At 38.1% G+C, this 17187-nt stretch overlaps 1 protein-coding gene across 3 annotated transcripts in view; it reads left to right on the forward strand.

The window, feature by feature from the left end:
• The first annotated feature begins 7077 nt into the window (after window positions 1-7077).
• Window positions 7078-17187, forward strand: part of BMP5 (bone morphogenetic protein 5) — a 56363-nt gene continuing 46253 nt past the window's right edge. For all 3 annotated transcript variants that reach the window (XM_061990049.1, XM_061990048.1, XM_061990050.1), the window contains exon 1: window positions 7078-7561. In XM_061990049.1, coding sequence (XP_061846033.1) covers window positions 7078-7561 — 484 coding nt within the window. The remainder of the gene's footprint in view (window positions 7562-17187) is intronic.

The following is a 17187-nucleotide window of genomic DNA, read 5'->3' on the forward strand; positions in this document are numbered from 1 at the left end:
TGCTCAGCAATTACCATCACGGGCAAAACAGACAAACAGACTCAACTTGGGGAGAAATGGTTTGATTTACTAATGAACAATCAGAACAGAGCAGGGAAATCAGAAATAAAACCGAACCTTAGAACATCTTCCTCCACCTCTCCTTTTTCCCAGGAATCTTCCTTCCTCCCCCAGCAGTGCAGGGGATGGGGGTTGCAGTCAGTTCATTACAGATAGACTTTGCTGCTGCTTCTTCTCAGGGGGAGGCCTCCTCACACTTCCCACTGCTACAGTGTGGGGTCCCTCCCACATGAGAACAGTCCTTCAGGTACCGACTGCTCCAGCATGAGTCCCTCACAGGATCACAAGTCCTGACAGCAAACCTGCTGTCCCTCTCTGACGTGGGATCCTGAACAGGCTGCGAGTATATCTCTGCTTCCCGGTGGCCTCCATGGACTGGAGGGGCAGGACCTGCCTCACCATGGTCCTCACCACAGTTCACAGGGGAATGTCTCTTCCAGGGCCTAAGCACCCTCCTTCTCCACTGACCTTGGTGTCTGCGGAGATGTTTTGACATTCTCACTCAGTTGCTGCTGCAGTTTAGCAACCATGCAGCAACTTCTTCTCCTCCAATATGTTCTTCACAGAGGTGTTACCTCAGTCACTAATTGGCCAGGCCTGGGTCAGCTGCAGGTCCATCTTAGAATTGATTGGCAATGGCCCTATCAACTACGGTGGAAGTTTCTAGCAGCTCTTAAAGAAGCCACCCTTGTTGCTCCCCCCCCTACCAAAACTTGGGCGAGGCAAAACCACTACAATTCCAAAGATTTTTAGGATGTGCATTACCAAGGGTCTCATGCACATCTTTTTGTTTTGTAACCCTCCTCCATCAACCAGAAATGGCTGATCTCTCAAGGACTGCGTGATTCATGGTAGCACTCACTTAATTGGAAGTAGTGAAGCAGCAGCTCCTCTTTTACTGCCTGAGAGGCCAGCTGATCACTTAAAAAGGGGGAAACTGTGCTAAACAAAGGAAGTGACTTTAAAAGAAGAAAATAACATCTGTCTAGAGCTATGAGGGGAGGGAAAGAAGAAATGCAGAAAAGTTTATAAAGCTGAAAAGTCCATGTGGGATCAGAGGCAGCACATCCAAGTAGCAGACTAAATGTAGGGAGACATAATGGAAGAAATTATTGGAAAGAGAGGAATAATGCATCTAAAACAAAGCCCAGGATAAAAGTGTAAACCCTCCAAACTAATTTAGACATTGAGAGGCTGCTGCATCATCTAGTTGCCAGTAGAGGTGCTAAAGCCACGGCTATAGAATTTAGAAGCAGAAACGCTCAAGGGAAGAAATAATTCCTATATTTAGATAGGTAGAGTATTTCACGACATGAACAATAGTGCAGTGCAGCAACCTAGCAGACATCCGTTTAGGAATGAATGAATTTCTATGCATATCGATAGCTGAAAACAAAAAGACGGCCAGCAAGAGGCAGAAGAGGTTCCCTGAAGAGGTGCTGGGGCCGGGCCGGGAACACCACAAAATGCTTGTGGCTGTGATGCTGCCAGAGAGCAAGGAGACCAGCAGGTACCACTCTGCAGCTGGGGTGCAGTAAAACCTTCTACAAGCTGAGCCAAGAATAATTCTCTTTAAAAGTGCTATACTTTGCTACTTAACAAATGTTGCTCTTGACCAAGTGTTTTGTATTTGCCTCAGTGCAGTTGTGTAGCGTCCCCCTTCACTCCTTTTCTTTTTTTAAACCAATTAGAGGCTTATTGTAAACCAGAGGGGATTTCTGGGAGCTCTTTGCATTTGTAAATTTTGCAAATGATGGCACTCAGGTGTTGGATTATAATACTAATTGTATATTTTGTTGTTTGAGCATTCTGAAGAGTACACGTGGAACAATTTTTTTTCTAGTCCTTGAACACACTAAGTTTAAAAAAAAGTCTTCAGCAGATTACAATATCATTTTTCTCCATTTTCTTAGTGTTAAAGAAGAGTGTAATTGTAATGTGCTGATAGCCTTACAACATTTTCTATGTACTATGAATAGAACAGACTTCACAGATGATTATACTTAAAGCTGGAGGCCTTTCTGTAAATTTTAAACAAAGTGTGCTATTAAATGCCATTCATAAAATGCTTGATGACTTACCTCCTAGGCTGATTTGTGATTTTGCCCAAGTTTTTCAAATCTAGGATGAAAAACTCTTTAGCTGCAGGAAACTGGTTGGTAACTGAGTAAATAGCACTATAATCTAAATAGTGAACACTTACACATAGCAAGTATTCTTTTGCAATACATTCCTCTGCCTGCAGCCTAAAATGGAAGTGATCTCTCAATATAATGCTTAATGATCCTCAGGAACATGTGCAAAGCGTGTAAATCTTGGGTAAAATCCCAGTGGTTATCCCAAAATTCCCCTGTGGTTAAGGAGCACAGCTACCTTTGTGGTTCAGGACAGCTATCTTGCCTTCCTGAAGTCAAATAAAATAATAACACTGAAGAAATTTTGTATTGTAAAAACGATGGTGTTTCTGTGTGTGAAGTGATTCTTGTTTATCAGTTTGCAAATGCTGTGAGATTATTTGAAATAAAAGGGGTTTGTATCAGTACACAATGTTTACAAATATCATACTCAATTCGTCTCTGAGCTGTCAATTTCTACAGCTAATTTTACCCTTTTTCACACTATGTCCGTTAAAAATGGAATTCTCTTTGCTTTAGGAGACATATTCACTATACAGAAATATAAGTATAGAACTCTCATACAGCATCCAAACTGATTAAAGGAAACAACAATAACAACAAACCCCCAACCCCAAACTGATTGAAGGATGTTATACAACTTTTGTTGACTGGACGTTTGGAACCTATGCAAAGGCTTGAACATACACCTCATGTAGTCCATACTGTTCTAAATCCAACTTGAATGCATGCAGTATAACAGGTATGCCTGACTGTGCTGTCTGTGTAATGTTTCTGTCCCAGGAAGACTCCAGATGACTTGCTTCCTTTTTGCTGGGGAATCTGTAGTTTTAACCTTTAATGATTTTCCTGCTCTCGTAAAACCTTTTTGTAAAAATCTTTCTCCATGCACCTTTTGCGGAGAGATTAAAAAGCACAGACATGCATTTCTAATGCCGGATCATCTGTTTATGCATTATATTGATCTGCATGCCAAATTTAGCTGGTCATTTAAGAGGGAAAGAGCCAGCAGGATCATTCAATGTGCATGCATAGGTTTCAGATTTAGACTGCAACTTTCTTGGAAAGGCTCTGCATTTTAGTCTGTTTTGTCAGACAGTTACAGAGGACCGTTGCTGTGGGAAGCCACTCTCAGTTCATGTGATATTGAGAAGAAAGAGGGATTCTGCATTCAGTAGCCATCCACTGGTTTAATATATTTTTGAGTAGTGAGCATTGCGCATAAAAACAATTGTACCCTCAATGATTGCAGTGCCCTGCTGAGTAGTTTCAATTTTTTTCACTGTTGGAATGTTACGATCCGTCAGAATCTGAGATTGGCAGGATCTGGATTCCTGGGTTTCATTACTTCCCTTGTGATACTCTCTCTAACATTGTTTAGGTTAGCACTACCATAATGAGCTCTGAATTCACTCATCATGTACATATATGCCACATTGTTTAAGAAATTCATGCAACTGCTTCTTGTCTCATGCTGCCAGGAGTGCCTGAACAGTGATCTGCTGCTCTGAGACTTTGCTCTCCAGGTGCTCTGCTGTTTATGCACTCCTGTGTCAAATATCTGTCCCTAATGGGAGCTTGCTTCTGGAGTCATTTTAGTTTTTCTTTTATTTTTAAAGGACTTGATAAGGCTGCATCAGATGATTTCTTACACTGCTTCCAGGTTGAGCATCTGGGGTAGAAAGAAAGTCTATCTCTATGTAGGTTTTATATTTCAAGATGTCAGTTTTAGGCACAGGATAAAACTAATCTCTGGGACATCTTGTTCAAATCCCTGGTTCTGACTTTTGGTCAATACTTTATACTGACCTCAACTGTTATTTAGATTTGAATGCATCTACAAATGGTGGTGAAAAGTTTCAGTATTATACAAACAGCTCAGAATATTTTTTTGTTCTAAAACTTGAAACCTGGATCTCAGGTGACTTTGAAACCAAACCCAAACTACATCCAGATACCTGTGCCAATCTAGTTTTATAAATTATCAAATAAAATACCTTGACATGCAGAAATTATATGGGGCATTTATTCTTTGGAAGTAAATTGGATCATACTGGAAATATGAAATGGGACCTGTCAGCTATTAGAGATCCCTTTCATTTCTTTTGTAAAGACTTTACTTTTTAGAGCTATCTCTCTCTCCCATGTATGAACTATCCCTGCTAACAATGATTGTTTATGGAATGTGGGGTTATTACAGAAGGACATTGTGTTTATATTAATAAAAAAATATTTTTATTTTTGTCTTCTAGTCAAGGATATTTGGTGCCTTGGTGTAGGGTAGGTTAATGTGAAATAAATCCTTTGTATTTAGGTTACGTGTTTGGTTGTGGCTCTCTGAAAATAACAAGAGCAGTTTTTGTCAAACATACTATTACTAGTTCATACGGTTTTTTACTCAGTTCCTATCTGGAAAAATGTTTGTTACATAAAAGCATCCTCAAACCTTAGGGCATTTTTGGCTTTTTAAATGGGAAAAGGTTAGCTAAATGTGGAACTGCAGACACTCTAGTGGGATAATATAGGAAGTTTCTATTGCTGGACGTACTGATGGTCTGAGGACTTAAATCCTCTGAGCAATCAATCCACTGGCTTTTATGAATGCTTAGGGAAAAAAAGGAAATATATTGCTGAAAAAGAGAAAGAAACCTTGTTGCAGAATACGTGATGGCCAAATTAAAAAAAGACATATGTATGGTAAAGTCTCATGTATCATTGCGACTGTCTGAGCAGGACAAGTGAAAGCAAAACAAAACCAGGAAATAATGCTTTTCTTATAACAAATGATTTGTGAGGGAAAAACTTCAATGAGGACAGAAAATGTGTTCTGATTCTGACTGCCATTCTGCTGTGAAGAGCAGGACTTTTGTAAAATAGCATCATAATTGATTTTAGAGTTAATTAAGCAGATCTAGTATGAGATAAATTCTTCTGTGGGAGAAGCATTGTTCATTATGTGTGCTGATTTATGAGAGAGAATCAGTTATATTTTAATGATAGCTGGATTAGACTGTAAATATAGGCTAGGATTCACAATATATGAGAAAAGCTCATTTGTGCTTAATATACTAGATAAATTGTTCCCGGCTTCTTAGGGTGTGACTATACTTGCTGTCACACTCCCAAGTTTACTCAAGAACTGTGTGATTTGCTGAGTAGGTGCTAGTCATGTAAGGGAAAACCCAACAAGATGCATTTTATATACCTGTTTTTTTTCCTCAGTGTCATGTATTAACCTTTTTTGTTCCTTTTTTGCTGCTGCTCATCAAAGGAATGTCTCCTCAAGACCAGAGACAAATTATAGGAGTGGGAAAAATGACCACCAGTAATCTGTTCAGTATGAAATTCAACACTGCGATTTTGTTTTAGTGGAAGGAAAGCACCACTTACTATCTGTCACAAAATTCTAAGCTGGACCTTAAATTCAGCAACTTTAAAATCTATTTGAGACCTCTAATTTCTTCAGTTAAACCGTTTCTCTCTCCAGTTAATAATAGGCTGTTGGATTAAATCTTAGCTTTTGATATTTACTAGGAAATGTAGTATAGCAATTTATGAGTCAAAATCCACTTTGAATAAATTATCATTGCAAAGTGCAGTTTATGACAGTTGTGAATATAACCATAATTACACCATTGGCTGTGCAAAACTTGAAATCTTGCTTGCTGAATAAATTTGTTTTCATTCCTGACATTTTTAGAAAAGAGTGAATCAAGCCTCACCAATAATTTCCTACAGAGTTTCTTAAAAAGGTCACCTTTGTTTGCGAAACGTACCTAAAATATAAACATTGCTTGAATTAATGAGATTCTATTTTAGTCTGTTATGGGAGTTCCCTATTCAAGTTTACTAAACATAGACTCATAAGGAGACTCACAAGAGCTTCCGCATTACACCATGCCTTTAGCTATCTATATACCCTAAAGTTGTTAAAGTTAAAATTGATGCTGCAAGCTGTGAGGAAAAAAAGCCTCCAGCCGATAGCCAAAGTTAGGTGTATTACTGCAAACTGGGGCGGGGGGCGGGGGGGGGGGGGAGAGGTTTAAAGCTCTGTCTGGCAAGAGAAGGGTTAAGGGCTTTTTTGCTATACCCGTTTCAAATTACAATGAGAAGCCTCTTCTTTCCCAGCAGGGTTGTGCTTACATTAGTCTTTAGATCTCTCTTGAAGAGAGCTGTTATATTTGTGCCTGCTAGAGTTGGAAATAACTGTTCAGAAGCTGAAAAGGGTTGAATGGATTTACAGAAGGTTTTTTTTTGCGAGTAAACTTATGGCAACACATTAATTTGATTAGTACATGCTTTAGAATTACTTTCCACTCAAGCGATTCAAAAGATGTTAAAGTTATCACCAAGCTGCTGGACAAATATGTATTACACCACCAAGGTACAGATCAAGACAAATCTGTGACTCAGGATTTTATCTTGGGAAGAGCGCAAGGTGTACGAAGAACTCAGAATAACGAGACAAGATAACTCTGGGAACTACAATGTGTCAGAAGAACAGCTCTTGCTAATACAGCTCCCCACCAAAGACCTGGTTATCTAAGGTTTATATAGGAATGCCTAGGGCAACTGACAAAATACTGGTCTTCTGCTCCATAAATGCAGAAAAACCGATAACAACAGTGGAAAATTGGAAGTCTGAATTTCAGCTTTCTTAGAAATAACTGCAACCTGACACATTCCATAATATTTAAACAGGGTGGGGGGAGAGAAGTCACCAAAGATGTTACGTTTAGAGATGACATTGACATGAAAAATAGGTAAATTTTGTTTTTCAGCCACTGGGAAAGCAGACCTCATAGGAACTCAGAACAAGTAGGAGAAAAGAGATTTTTTTTTTTTTGGCTTTTTTTTTTCTTTCTTCTTTTTCTTTTTAAAGATGAACCTAACTGCGCTCAAAGCTTTCGTGGGCTTGCTCTGGAATTGCTGGGCTCTGGCAGGTCATGCACAGGGAGGTTTAGGAGACAATCATGTCCATTCAAGTTTTATTTACAGGAGGCTGCGGAACCATGAGAGAAGGGAGATCCAGAGAGAGATTCTCTCTATCCTGGGTTTACCTCACAGACCCAGACCATTTTCACCTGGAAAGCAGGCTTCTTCTGCACCCCTCTTCATGCTGGACCTGTATAATGCCATGACAAATGAAGAGGATACTGAGGAGCTGGAATATTCACTAAAGGGATCAGTGGCAGGGGAGAGCAGAGGGCTACGGAAAGGATACCTTGCCTCTCCAAATGGATATTCGCGGAGAATACAATTATCTCGCATGACCCCACTGACCACACAGAATCCTCCCTTAGCCAGTCTGCACGACACCAACTTTCTGAATGATGCTGACATGGTCATGAGCTTTGTCAATTTAGGTACGTGGAAAAATTTTTTGTTTCTACTCTCTTTGACAAACTGTTAGCCTGATCTTGTGAGGGACAAACCTCTCGGCTGGACCGTAACCTGTTCTGAAATGGCAGGATTGGGCCCGGGCTGCTCTGCCACTGGTAAAGGAAAAATCGTATTGATGGTAAAGTAGCTACGTTGTAGGTGGCCATGGAAAAAGATTTTTCTCGCTGTTTATATAAAGTCAGTTTCTATAACTCCCCTCTGCTGGCTTCTGTTTTCTTTCTTTCATTGGTGTAATGAAAATTCTAGCCTTAGGCCAACTAACTCCTTTTTCTTTCTTTTTTTTTTAAATCTCAAAAAATCAAACACTTATGCCTATTGCTCAGTTATTTCCCTCACTGTTTTGCTTAAAGCTCAGACATGAACAGACATCAGTTGTTAATATTTTAAAGCCTAGAATGTTATGAAAAGGGAAAAGTTAAGCCATTTCTGATTAAAATAAAAAAACCCAGTTCTTAGGTTGTTTAGATTTTTTTTTTTTTTCTGTTGGTAAGAGTCAAACTTTTATTATCTTTTCAGCTGGATGGCTGGATTTTAAATAATCTGTTGCTGTTTTTTGTTATTTCTATTTAATAACCACAGACTGTGTTTTATTATACTGCTATGGTGCTCAGAGTCTGCAATGGTTCTTGTTTTCTGTGTCAAATAAATTAAATAACAAGTAGAGAATTAAACATCTGAAACATGCAAGCAAAGAATGCTTTTGAAAATAATATCAATTCAGATGCAAAAACTGATAAAACTAATTTATATTGGCTTCTGAGTATAATAAACATGCTTACCAGTTACATTGTGGTTAATAAAGCAGTTACAGATTTCTTTAATAGAAGGCAACTTAAATCTCATTAAGAAAGCTGCAAATAATTCATGAAATGTATTTACTATTTTTATAAGTATTTTAAATGCTGCAGGACTCATAAAGCTAGCTTAAAAAACCTTTCTTGTTTGATCTGAATAGCAAGAGATTTAATTGGAATCTTGAAGTTTCTCAATAAGCTGGTACAAAATCTGATGAACTCTTGCTTTCCAGGATAATACTTTCTGTAGAAACTTTTTAAACAACGACACATGTTCCAAAATACCTTCAGATTATCACACACATTTTCTGCCTTTTATGTCTACCAGGTCTTTAATCCTTGCTGCAGGATTAAAAATGTTTCCAAACACTAAAATCCTCAACTGCTCAGATTTCTAGGAAAATGACACCCTAGAGTTTAGTTGTCGTAATAATAAAGTTACTTTTCATTAATTATTTGGCAGATAAGAAGGCATTCAATTCTGAGATCTTTTTCCCTAAGAGTAACATATGTCCACAACTCTAAAATATATTTCCTTCTTGCTCTTGCTCCTGAAATAGCAGACTAGAAACAGTTGAAATCTCCGTGTTTTGAAAATGTGTTCCTCATCTTTAAGAAAGAGTTATGGATTATCCATATATTAATTTTATCACCGTATGCCTTGATTTACCCTGAGTACCTAGATTCAGATGAATTTAAAATGGCAGTGTTATAAAGGAAAATAGGAAAAGCTGTCATCTCCTAAGGATTAGTCTAGTCCTTGATCCTGCAAAAATTTTCCTCATGTGTCCGGAGAAATACTCTTAGTAAATATGTCACAGACCATTTCATCAGTTGGCCTGGCCACTGTTTACATGGGAACTAGGCATTGATTTCATGGAACTTTTTTGATTTCAAGAGGACTTCTTGCAGTGCATGAGTAGAAGTCTTTGAAGGCTCAGTGGCAGATGTGTCCTAACCCGATCCTGCTGCGCTTTGCCAGACAAAATCCTTCTCTGGAAGAACACGAGCTTCCACACGGGTGTCTTACCTTGACTGGGAAGTTTGTCAATTTGTCTCATTCTGTTGGGAAGCCAGTGTTGCCTGAAGAAAGTAATTTTGAAAAGCTAAAGCACATCTTACGTTTCCAAACTGTGAAAACTGAGGGTGAGATGCTTTATTTTTCTAGTGTTATGATTAATAGATGCCATAAATTTACCAACAAAAATTCTGTGTAAATACCAGGTTTTGTTTGGCCTCTGTAAAATGAAAATGTGTTTCAGGTCTAAGTGAGTCTAAATCCTAATTCGCTTTAAATGCTCTTCCATGCACGTTGGATGTTGTGGTTTATTGCACATTCCATTGTGTAACGTGCATAAGAAATATTGATGACCGATATAGATTAGCTTCAACATTTTTATTAAACAATCCCATGTTTCAGTATAATTAACATAAAAATGAAATAAATCAAGGAAACAGGTAACCATTTTAAGTGATTTATGCAGTATAAGATCATGACAGATGAGGGCAAGCTCTTTTAATGTACAGTGGGGAAAAATATTCAGTGATAAGTGAATGCTAACACTGTACCTTAAAATCAATAAATGTTGATGCAGCATAGTAATAACTCAGCTGGTTTTGGATTTGAAACCTCAGTCAACTTGCATCAAATTAATCTGCTCTGGAAATATTATTCACCATGTTCATACTTGCACACCATTAATTACGTAAGGTGTATTTACAAAGCTTTATTAATCAACCTGATATTTTAAACTGAAGCATTTCTGTACAGTTGTAGCCAGTTACAATAATTTAAGAGATATATATTAAAATAAGAAATATAAGCCTAATAATAATTCCTATATTGGATAGGAATTATTAAGCACAAGATTTAAAAGACTGAATAAGATTTAAAAGTAAAGTAAAAAAGTGGACAGGGACAAATAATTTTAGATTAAAAAGAAAACCTGAAACTTCTATTCTAATTTTGATAAAAGCCAACCTGTCAGAGTTGCAAATCCCTAACTTTCAAGAACAAATTTAAAAAATAATCATCAAGGGAACTACAATTATAATTCTGTCAAACAACCAGGGAGAAAATCAAGACTGCATTGACTTCTCCTGAAGTTACAATTGTAAACACCTGCTCTTTATGTTGACATTTATACCAGTATTTTCATCTCTTTCTTTCTTGAAAGATATGATAAGACAGAGACTATGTCTTATCCTGTATTTTCTATAAGACTGTGTGCATTGGCAGCTCTCTGTAAATATTGATGAGTGTAACAGAAAAGTTAACTGGGGTTGGTCAAGCAGTCAAAAAATAAATCCTCCACTAAACGCTAATGTTTTCAAAGATCTGATTATATTGCCTACAAGTTCAGGACTTCCTTTTCCTCACTGGGTATTTTGGGTTTGTTTGGTTTTTTTCTTTTATCCTGTTGTTATATTTTATGGTATTGTTGCAAAGCCCTGACTATTCAGAGTTCTGGCATCTTCTTTTTGGCCAGTCTCCAAAATTGACATATATAAGATACCCTGTTCCTCAAAGAACAAATAATACTTATCTAGCCCTACTCACTTTTCTGCTCACTTTTCTGCTTATTTAGTTAGGGAAGGACTTTGTTAAGATAAATGTTAGTGTTCCTACTCTTCACCTCTCACCAACAGTGGGGGATTGAATAAAAAATCTGTACATGACCGAGGCTTGGAGAAACAGAAGCAGTTTTATACACTACATTTCAACATTTCAAGGACTGATATTTCTGTTAGTATCAAAGACCATTGCACTTAAGTTTTCCTTCTCATGCAATTCAAATGGTTTTTATTTTCATTTGTTTACAGCACTTCTGTACATTTTTCTCTAAACAGATTGCTGCATTTGCTAAGTAGAACTGTTTTACTATACACCCTATTTTCCTATGAATTGATATGAACTTCCTACAAGATAGGGGGTAAATATATATGAGATTTACGGTTTTCTGCTATGTTTTCTTTCTTAGCATATAAACTTAATTTCAAAAACTCAAATGTGAAGATCACTGTAAAATTTGTGACCCTGACCTACACATTGTTTTAAAGAAGAATACAATATTACAGAGATTTTTAAAGGAGCGGGTACACCCCAGAAAGAATAGCTTTTCATTTTCAAACACAAGGTGATTCTGCAATCTTAATTATAATAATCCTTGAAGCACACATGCTGTGGTCAGTTCTTAAATTAGTTGCTGAAATCAAAGGAAATTTTGCCTGTTTGGGGTACAGAGAACTGTTCATATATCTTCAGCTTCTCTGGAAGTTTGTACACTGTCTTGAAGATTATGCTCTTCTCTAAAGCCCAAATCACTAAGCAAATACATAAATTCACAAAATTTACAACCCATTGTATTCATCAGAGAATGCTAACATGGCAGAAAACAACTTTTGTACAACTGCTTTGAGAAACCTAGAGTATATCAATCCAGAGTGAATACCTGCACAAATATATTTTCATTGGACCTGAAAAAGAAAGGATTCCTAACTGTAATCAGATCTGGAGCATATAGTAGCTACTTTCTGAAATTAAATTAATTCAGTTTCTACAGCCTTCCGCTCACAGCTAACATATCACCAGCCAGGGATATAAAATACCAGGAGCTGTGAAAGGGGAACAGGGTTTGAAAGATACCTGCAAAAAGCCCTCAGGACCATTAACTTCCCTCCTCAAAGCTTAGGAATGGACACACTTTCTTTCCTTCTTTCCTTCTTTCTTTCTATTTCTTTCTTTCTTTCTTTCTTTCTTTCTTTCTTTCTTTCTTTCTTTCTTTCTTTCTTTCTTTCTTCTCTCGTTCTCTCTCTCTTTTCCACTGGATTTCAGATGTCACTGTCTTAATTTTAACCTTACTTGAGTTTCCTTGGCTGTGGTACAACTTTAGTACGTAAAATGCAGGCTTCTAATGAAAATATTGACACAGCCCTAACTGAAGTGACGGAAATAGTGCTATTATCTTGCCTTGAACAGCGGGATGCTATTACAGAGATAAAACTTGTTAAATAACAAATAGACCCCATGTCTTTAATAGTGGAATTGGATCAATACTGGGAAAAAATGGGAAACCATTTGTAAAGTTTTTTTGTATGGCAACGCAAAGTCAGTCAGATGCAATTTTTCACTCTTTCACGGAAAATTTAAAGCAAATTAGATCAAGTGAGTCTCATTTAATCTTCACTCAAAGTAGACCTCATCGAGCATCTTGAAAGCTGATGATTTTTCCCATAATAAAATTTCTGTCAGTTCACCCAGTCAGTGAGGTGAACTAATTTGTTGTGACCTAGGTCTATAATCAGGTATTAGAAATAACTACCAAGTATGAAATAATTTTCTAAGATCAAGTCAAATAATAAGACAGCTTTTTGCAAAATAAATGTATTGATTTATAGAACAAAAAGACTTTTCTCACCGCATTCCCCAAAAATCCTCACTCAGTCCTTACAATTCATTAGGCAATTTTAACCAATTTTTGTGTGATGATAGAGAAGGTTGTTAGGTGTTATTCTAAGCAGAAAATATTCACCATATTATTTTTTTAAATTACACTGCATTTGTTGTTTTATATAGAAATATTTTCGATTTCCTTTGAAATCTCTCATATTACGTGAACCTTATGAACTATATACCTACCTCAAAATAGGTTTGTGTGTGAACCATACATATCATCTAACAAAATAATGTTTTTATAACTGTCAATTAATTTTTTGCCAAAGTTAACACTTTAAATCCAAGTAAATTGTGGTATCTATCCAGCCAAAAAAATGTCAGGTTCTCCATTAACTGGGGTATAAAACTGTCTGACTTTCCCTGCCGATGGATTTGAAAGAAATTGCAGATAACTGAAGAGAAACTGATTTAGCAGATGGTTAGACGTGCATAGTGAAAAGCTATATATATGTATGGATATATAAAAATATATATAATTATTATTAATATTTTTCCCATTGGGAAGAATGGCTGACCCAGTTCCGCTTCTTCTTTATAAAGTGCTCCTTTCCAGACTAAACACAGACTTTGGGTGGGGTTGTGGGGATTGTGTGTATTGTACAGTACATTTTTTCCCAGGAAAACGCAATCTTGGAGTGACTCTGGCTAGCCATGAAAGAGCAGGAGGGAGGCTCAAGGAGACGCCTCTGCATGGAGGGCATTAGGGGAGGAATCTGCCTGCTATGGAGTGGATGGCGAGCCTCTTGGTTTGATTCCTAAACCCAGGACTGATTGCATAGGTACTCAGGGCGACTTTGGCACATATGTAATCTCCCACACGTATAACTCCTGTTGTTATTTTCCCTGAATGTTAAATCGTGCAAAGAATTTTACCATGGGTACCTGCCTACTCACTGCCTGAGTTAAGGAGATAATTACAACACAGATGGTTCCTTTTTCTTCTCTTTTTAGCCATGGCAGTTCTTTTCAGCTTGCTTGCATAGGTCCACAAACTAATAGAGTTTTGCAGAAAATTGATTGATTAGATTCTGATCATTCTAGGTGTCCTCTGGTGTTTCCACATAGCTGAGAATGAACAGTTTATGAAGTGCCAATTGTGGCCTCCAGCTAAAGAAAGGCTCCCCAGGGCTTCAGGAGAGCTCTGGCTGCTACCAGGCTTAATAATTATTTCCCACACTTTTCCCCATCCTCTCCTACTTGTCCTTTCCCTTGTCTCTAACCCCCATGATCTAGGCAGGGTCACTGAACTTTAATTGTATGTCAGTGGCATTTGACTGCAGAGGTGATTAAAGGCCTAGAACTAGGCAACAGCGCAGGAGGTGGAGAGGGAAGGAATGAAAGCAGACATGAGAGAAAAGTGGCAAAGCACAAGCAAGGCATTACAGGCCAGACAGCCCTCTTCTCAATAGTCAATGGTCAATGTGAGGGGCTGGACACAGACCTGCTGGACATGGGAAGTGTTCACAACAGAGACAGAGCCTCTGCAGGAACTGGTATTGCTGGGAGAGTTAGTTGCACTTGCCTGTGCTTTACATGGAGCGTGACGTTGTAGCACTAAGAGCATTTCCCATGACAGTAGAGTTACAAAAGTGAAGGGAAGTTCTTCATGGTAGGGAGATGAAGGTGCATGCAGACAGAGAAAGGCCCAAGACTGTGATAAAGACAGATAATGTACAAAAAAAGATAAAATGAGTCCAGGTATGAGTTTCTTGTCTTCATAAGCCTTGAAGGTGAAGGGAACTATTTTCTTCTCAATCTGTTGTGGCAGAGCAGGTACCTCAACCTCCCCTGGCACTTGGCTCACTGGTCAAAACTTTTCATCCTTGCAAAACAAAATGTGGCCCACCATCACCCCCCCATCCCCCCGCCTTCAGTATGTGTGTGCCGGGAGTACGCAGACGAGCTACTAACATTTGCAGCCATAAATAACGTAGAAGCTGGCTTTTAAAAACCGCAGGTTAAAGGATGAGGGCTGCCATGACGCACACAGAGAGGTTGAGATCAGAGGAGCAGCTAAAAGGGGTCGGGAGAAACAATGAATCCCCTTGTTCTGAGTCATATTTATGAGTGCTCCGTTCCACCTAAAGTTCATATTTTATTGACTAGGCCATGGGGTTTCCCCATTTGCTCATCTCTTAAAATAACACCCCTGGTTAAAATTTCCTATAAAACACAGAAATGCTACAGCAAGCAGAACTTGTCAACCCTGACAACTACATTATTTAAGTTTGTGGGTGGGGTACGCCAAGCAGGAGCTGGTTTGTGTTTTGTACTAAATTATGAATTTGTTTCTATACCAAAAATGACTAGAAAACAAGTGGAAAAGGAGATGTTTTACAGCTCTGCACTCAGAAACTTCCCGCTATTTTTGAGAGATGCTCCAAAAGACAATTCTGGATGTTTAGTCCCTGCTCTTTTTGAGCAACTGCTGTGGTACAATAGATTGAGAACTTGACTTTATCAGCCACTGTTATACAACTCAATGGCATGTGTGGTACCTTGCCAGAATGTGGCTTTACTTCTTTTCCCACTGTAAAATTCAAAGCAAACTGAGACAATTATTACTGAGTCAGAGCCTAGAAAACTAATTAGGACAGCTACTGTGGGTACCTGATCTATAACCATAGCTGACAAACAGCAGCCTTGTGGAAGCAAAATTCCACCTAACTCCCATTTTGGAGAAGAATCGGGATAAGGTAGGAATTTTGATAGCTGAAATTTCTGTTAGTCTGATCTTTATCTGATTTAGCAATACTACTCATTCAGCTCCCATGAGAACCTAGGGATCTTTTCCATCCTCAGTGATTCTGTGATTCTGTCCCTTTGTAGACTGTGTCTATTAAATAAAACTATTATTGTTCTCACATGTATTTAGACTGTAGTCAAATTAATGAAGCTATCTATTCAAATTATCTGGAAAAGCTGTACTCATATAATTATTATATATCAATAGCAATTTATCTAGACATATCCAGTTAAAACATCTCTTTCTTAAAAGTGAGCGGGAGATGCAGATGGAGTATTCAACTATAAGGTACTGCAAATTAATGTGAAAAAGATACTGTGTTGGACTTTACAATATGGATGGTACCAATTCTGGAGACAGAGATGTTGAATTCTGTCCTGGCAAAGCTAGGCTATAGAAGAGGAAAGAGCAGGGATACTGAACGATTTGTGAGTCTGGTTTTGAAACAGCGTACAAACGGCACCTAATGCCTGGAGCCATGGGATTCTAGTGGTATGATTTGCAAAAATGTTAGCTGAAAAATCAAAAGAATGTGCAAACGGTAGTGTGGATGATAAAGCTGTGGGAGCCGGAGCAAGTATAGCATATAGCCTCATGACAGCTTTAGTCTTTGTGGTGATTTATGATGACTGCATCAGGAACATAGGTTTGGGAAAGTTGTTCCCAAGGTTACCTCAGCTGGGGTATCTGTCATTAACTGCAAGTCATAACATGCTAATGATCCCAGTGGTTAATCTGCTACTCCTGACCAGGCTACCTTGGTGCCTTGTACATAAAATGTGTGCAAATGTTTTTCAGAGTCTGTTCTGGCTTTAGCCTAGTCTAAACCTGAAAGATGGAGAGTGAAAAGTCTGAGCAGCTAAAGAGGAAATACTTGAAGAGCCTCAGATAGAGAATGAAAACCGTGTGCCCCTGTTTTCCAGTCCGTGAAATGAGGGTGGGCAAATACTTCTGTGTTCATTTTGACTTCTGTGCAGTCTCGTTCTTTGAACTTGCAGAGTACTGGAATAGCTTTCTTCTTGTGAAGCGTCTTTTTACTCTGACTGTACAATCTGTAAAATACCTCGTTCCTAAGCCTTGCAACACCTCACATTTCCTCATGGTGATCTCAAGCATTATTTTTAGAAAGGGCTAAAAAACCCACTTGTATAAGGGCAACAAGTCTATTTACTCCTCTACAAACAGACAGCTTTGCAAAATAATGAAAAAGAAACACTGGAATGAAAGTATTAAATCCGAGATTTAAGATCTGGTGCAATGGAGAGCAGATATATGGCTAGTTTAGGTCTTGTTCTCAGAGTATAGGTTTGTGCCTCTCTGAGTCATCTGTGCATGCATATCAGTCTGCGTGCATGGCTTTGTGTATGTAATATAGAAAGCATGTAAAGCTCTTCAGTTTTAGTCATTGGGATTTTTTCCTCCCTAAATCATAATATTCTTTCCCATCAGTACTATGTGGTTTTAGCAGACCTGACCTTTCAGGCTGCCTGTTTGGGCCAGTGTTTATCAGATGACCATTTGACCTCCTTGTTAATTGTACTTAATTACATCCTGTTGTAACATTTTGAAATGAGGAGGAGAGTTTACGGATCT

This window comes from Colius striatus, chromosome 2 (assembly GCF_028858725.1).
Source record: "Colius striatus isolate bColStr4 chromosome 2, bColStr4.1.hap1, whole genome shotgun sequence".
Taxonomy (NCBI): domain Eukaryota; kingdom Metazoa; phylum Chordata; class Aves; order Coliiformes; family Coliidae; genus Colius; species Colius striatus.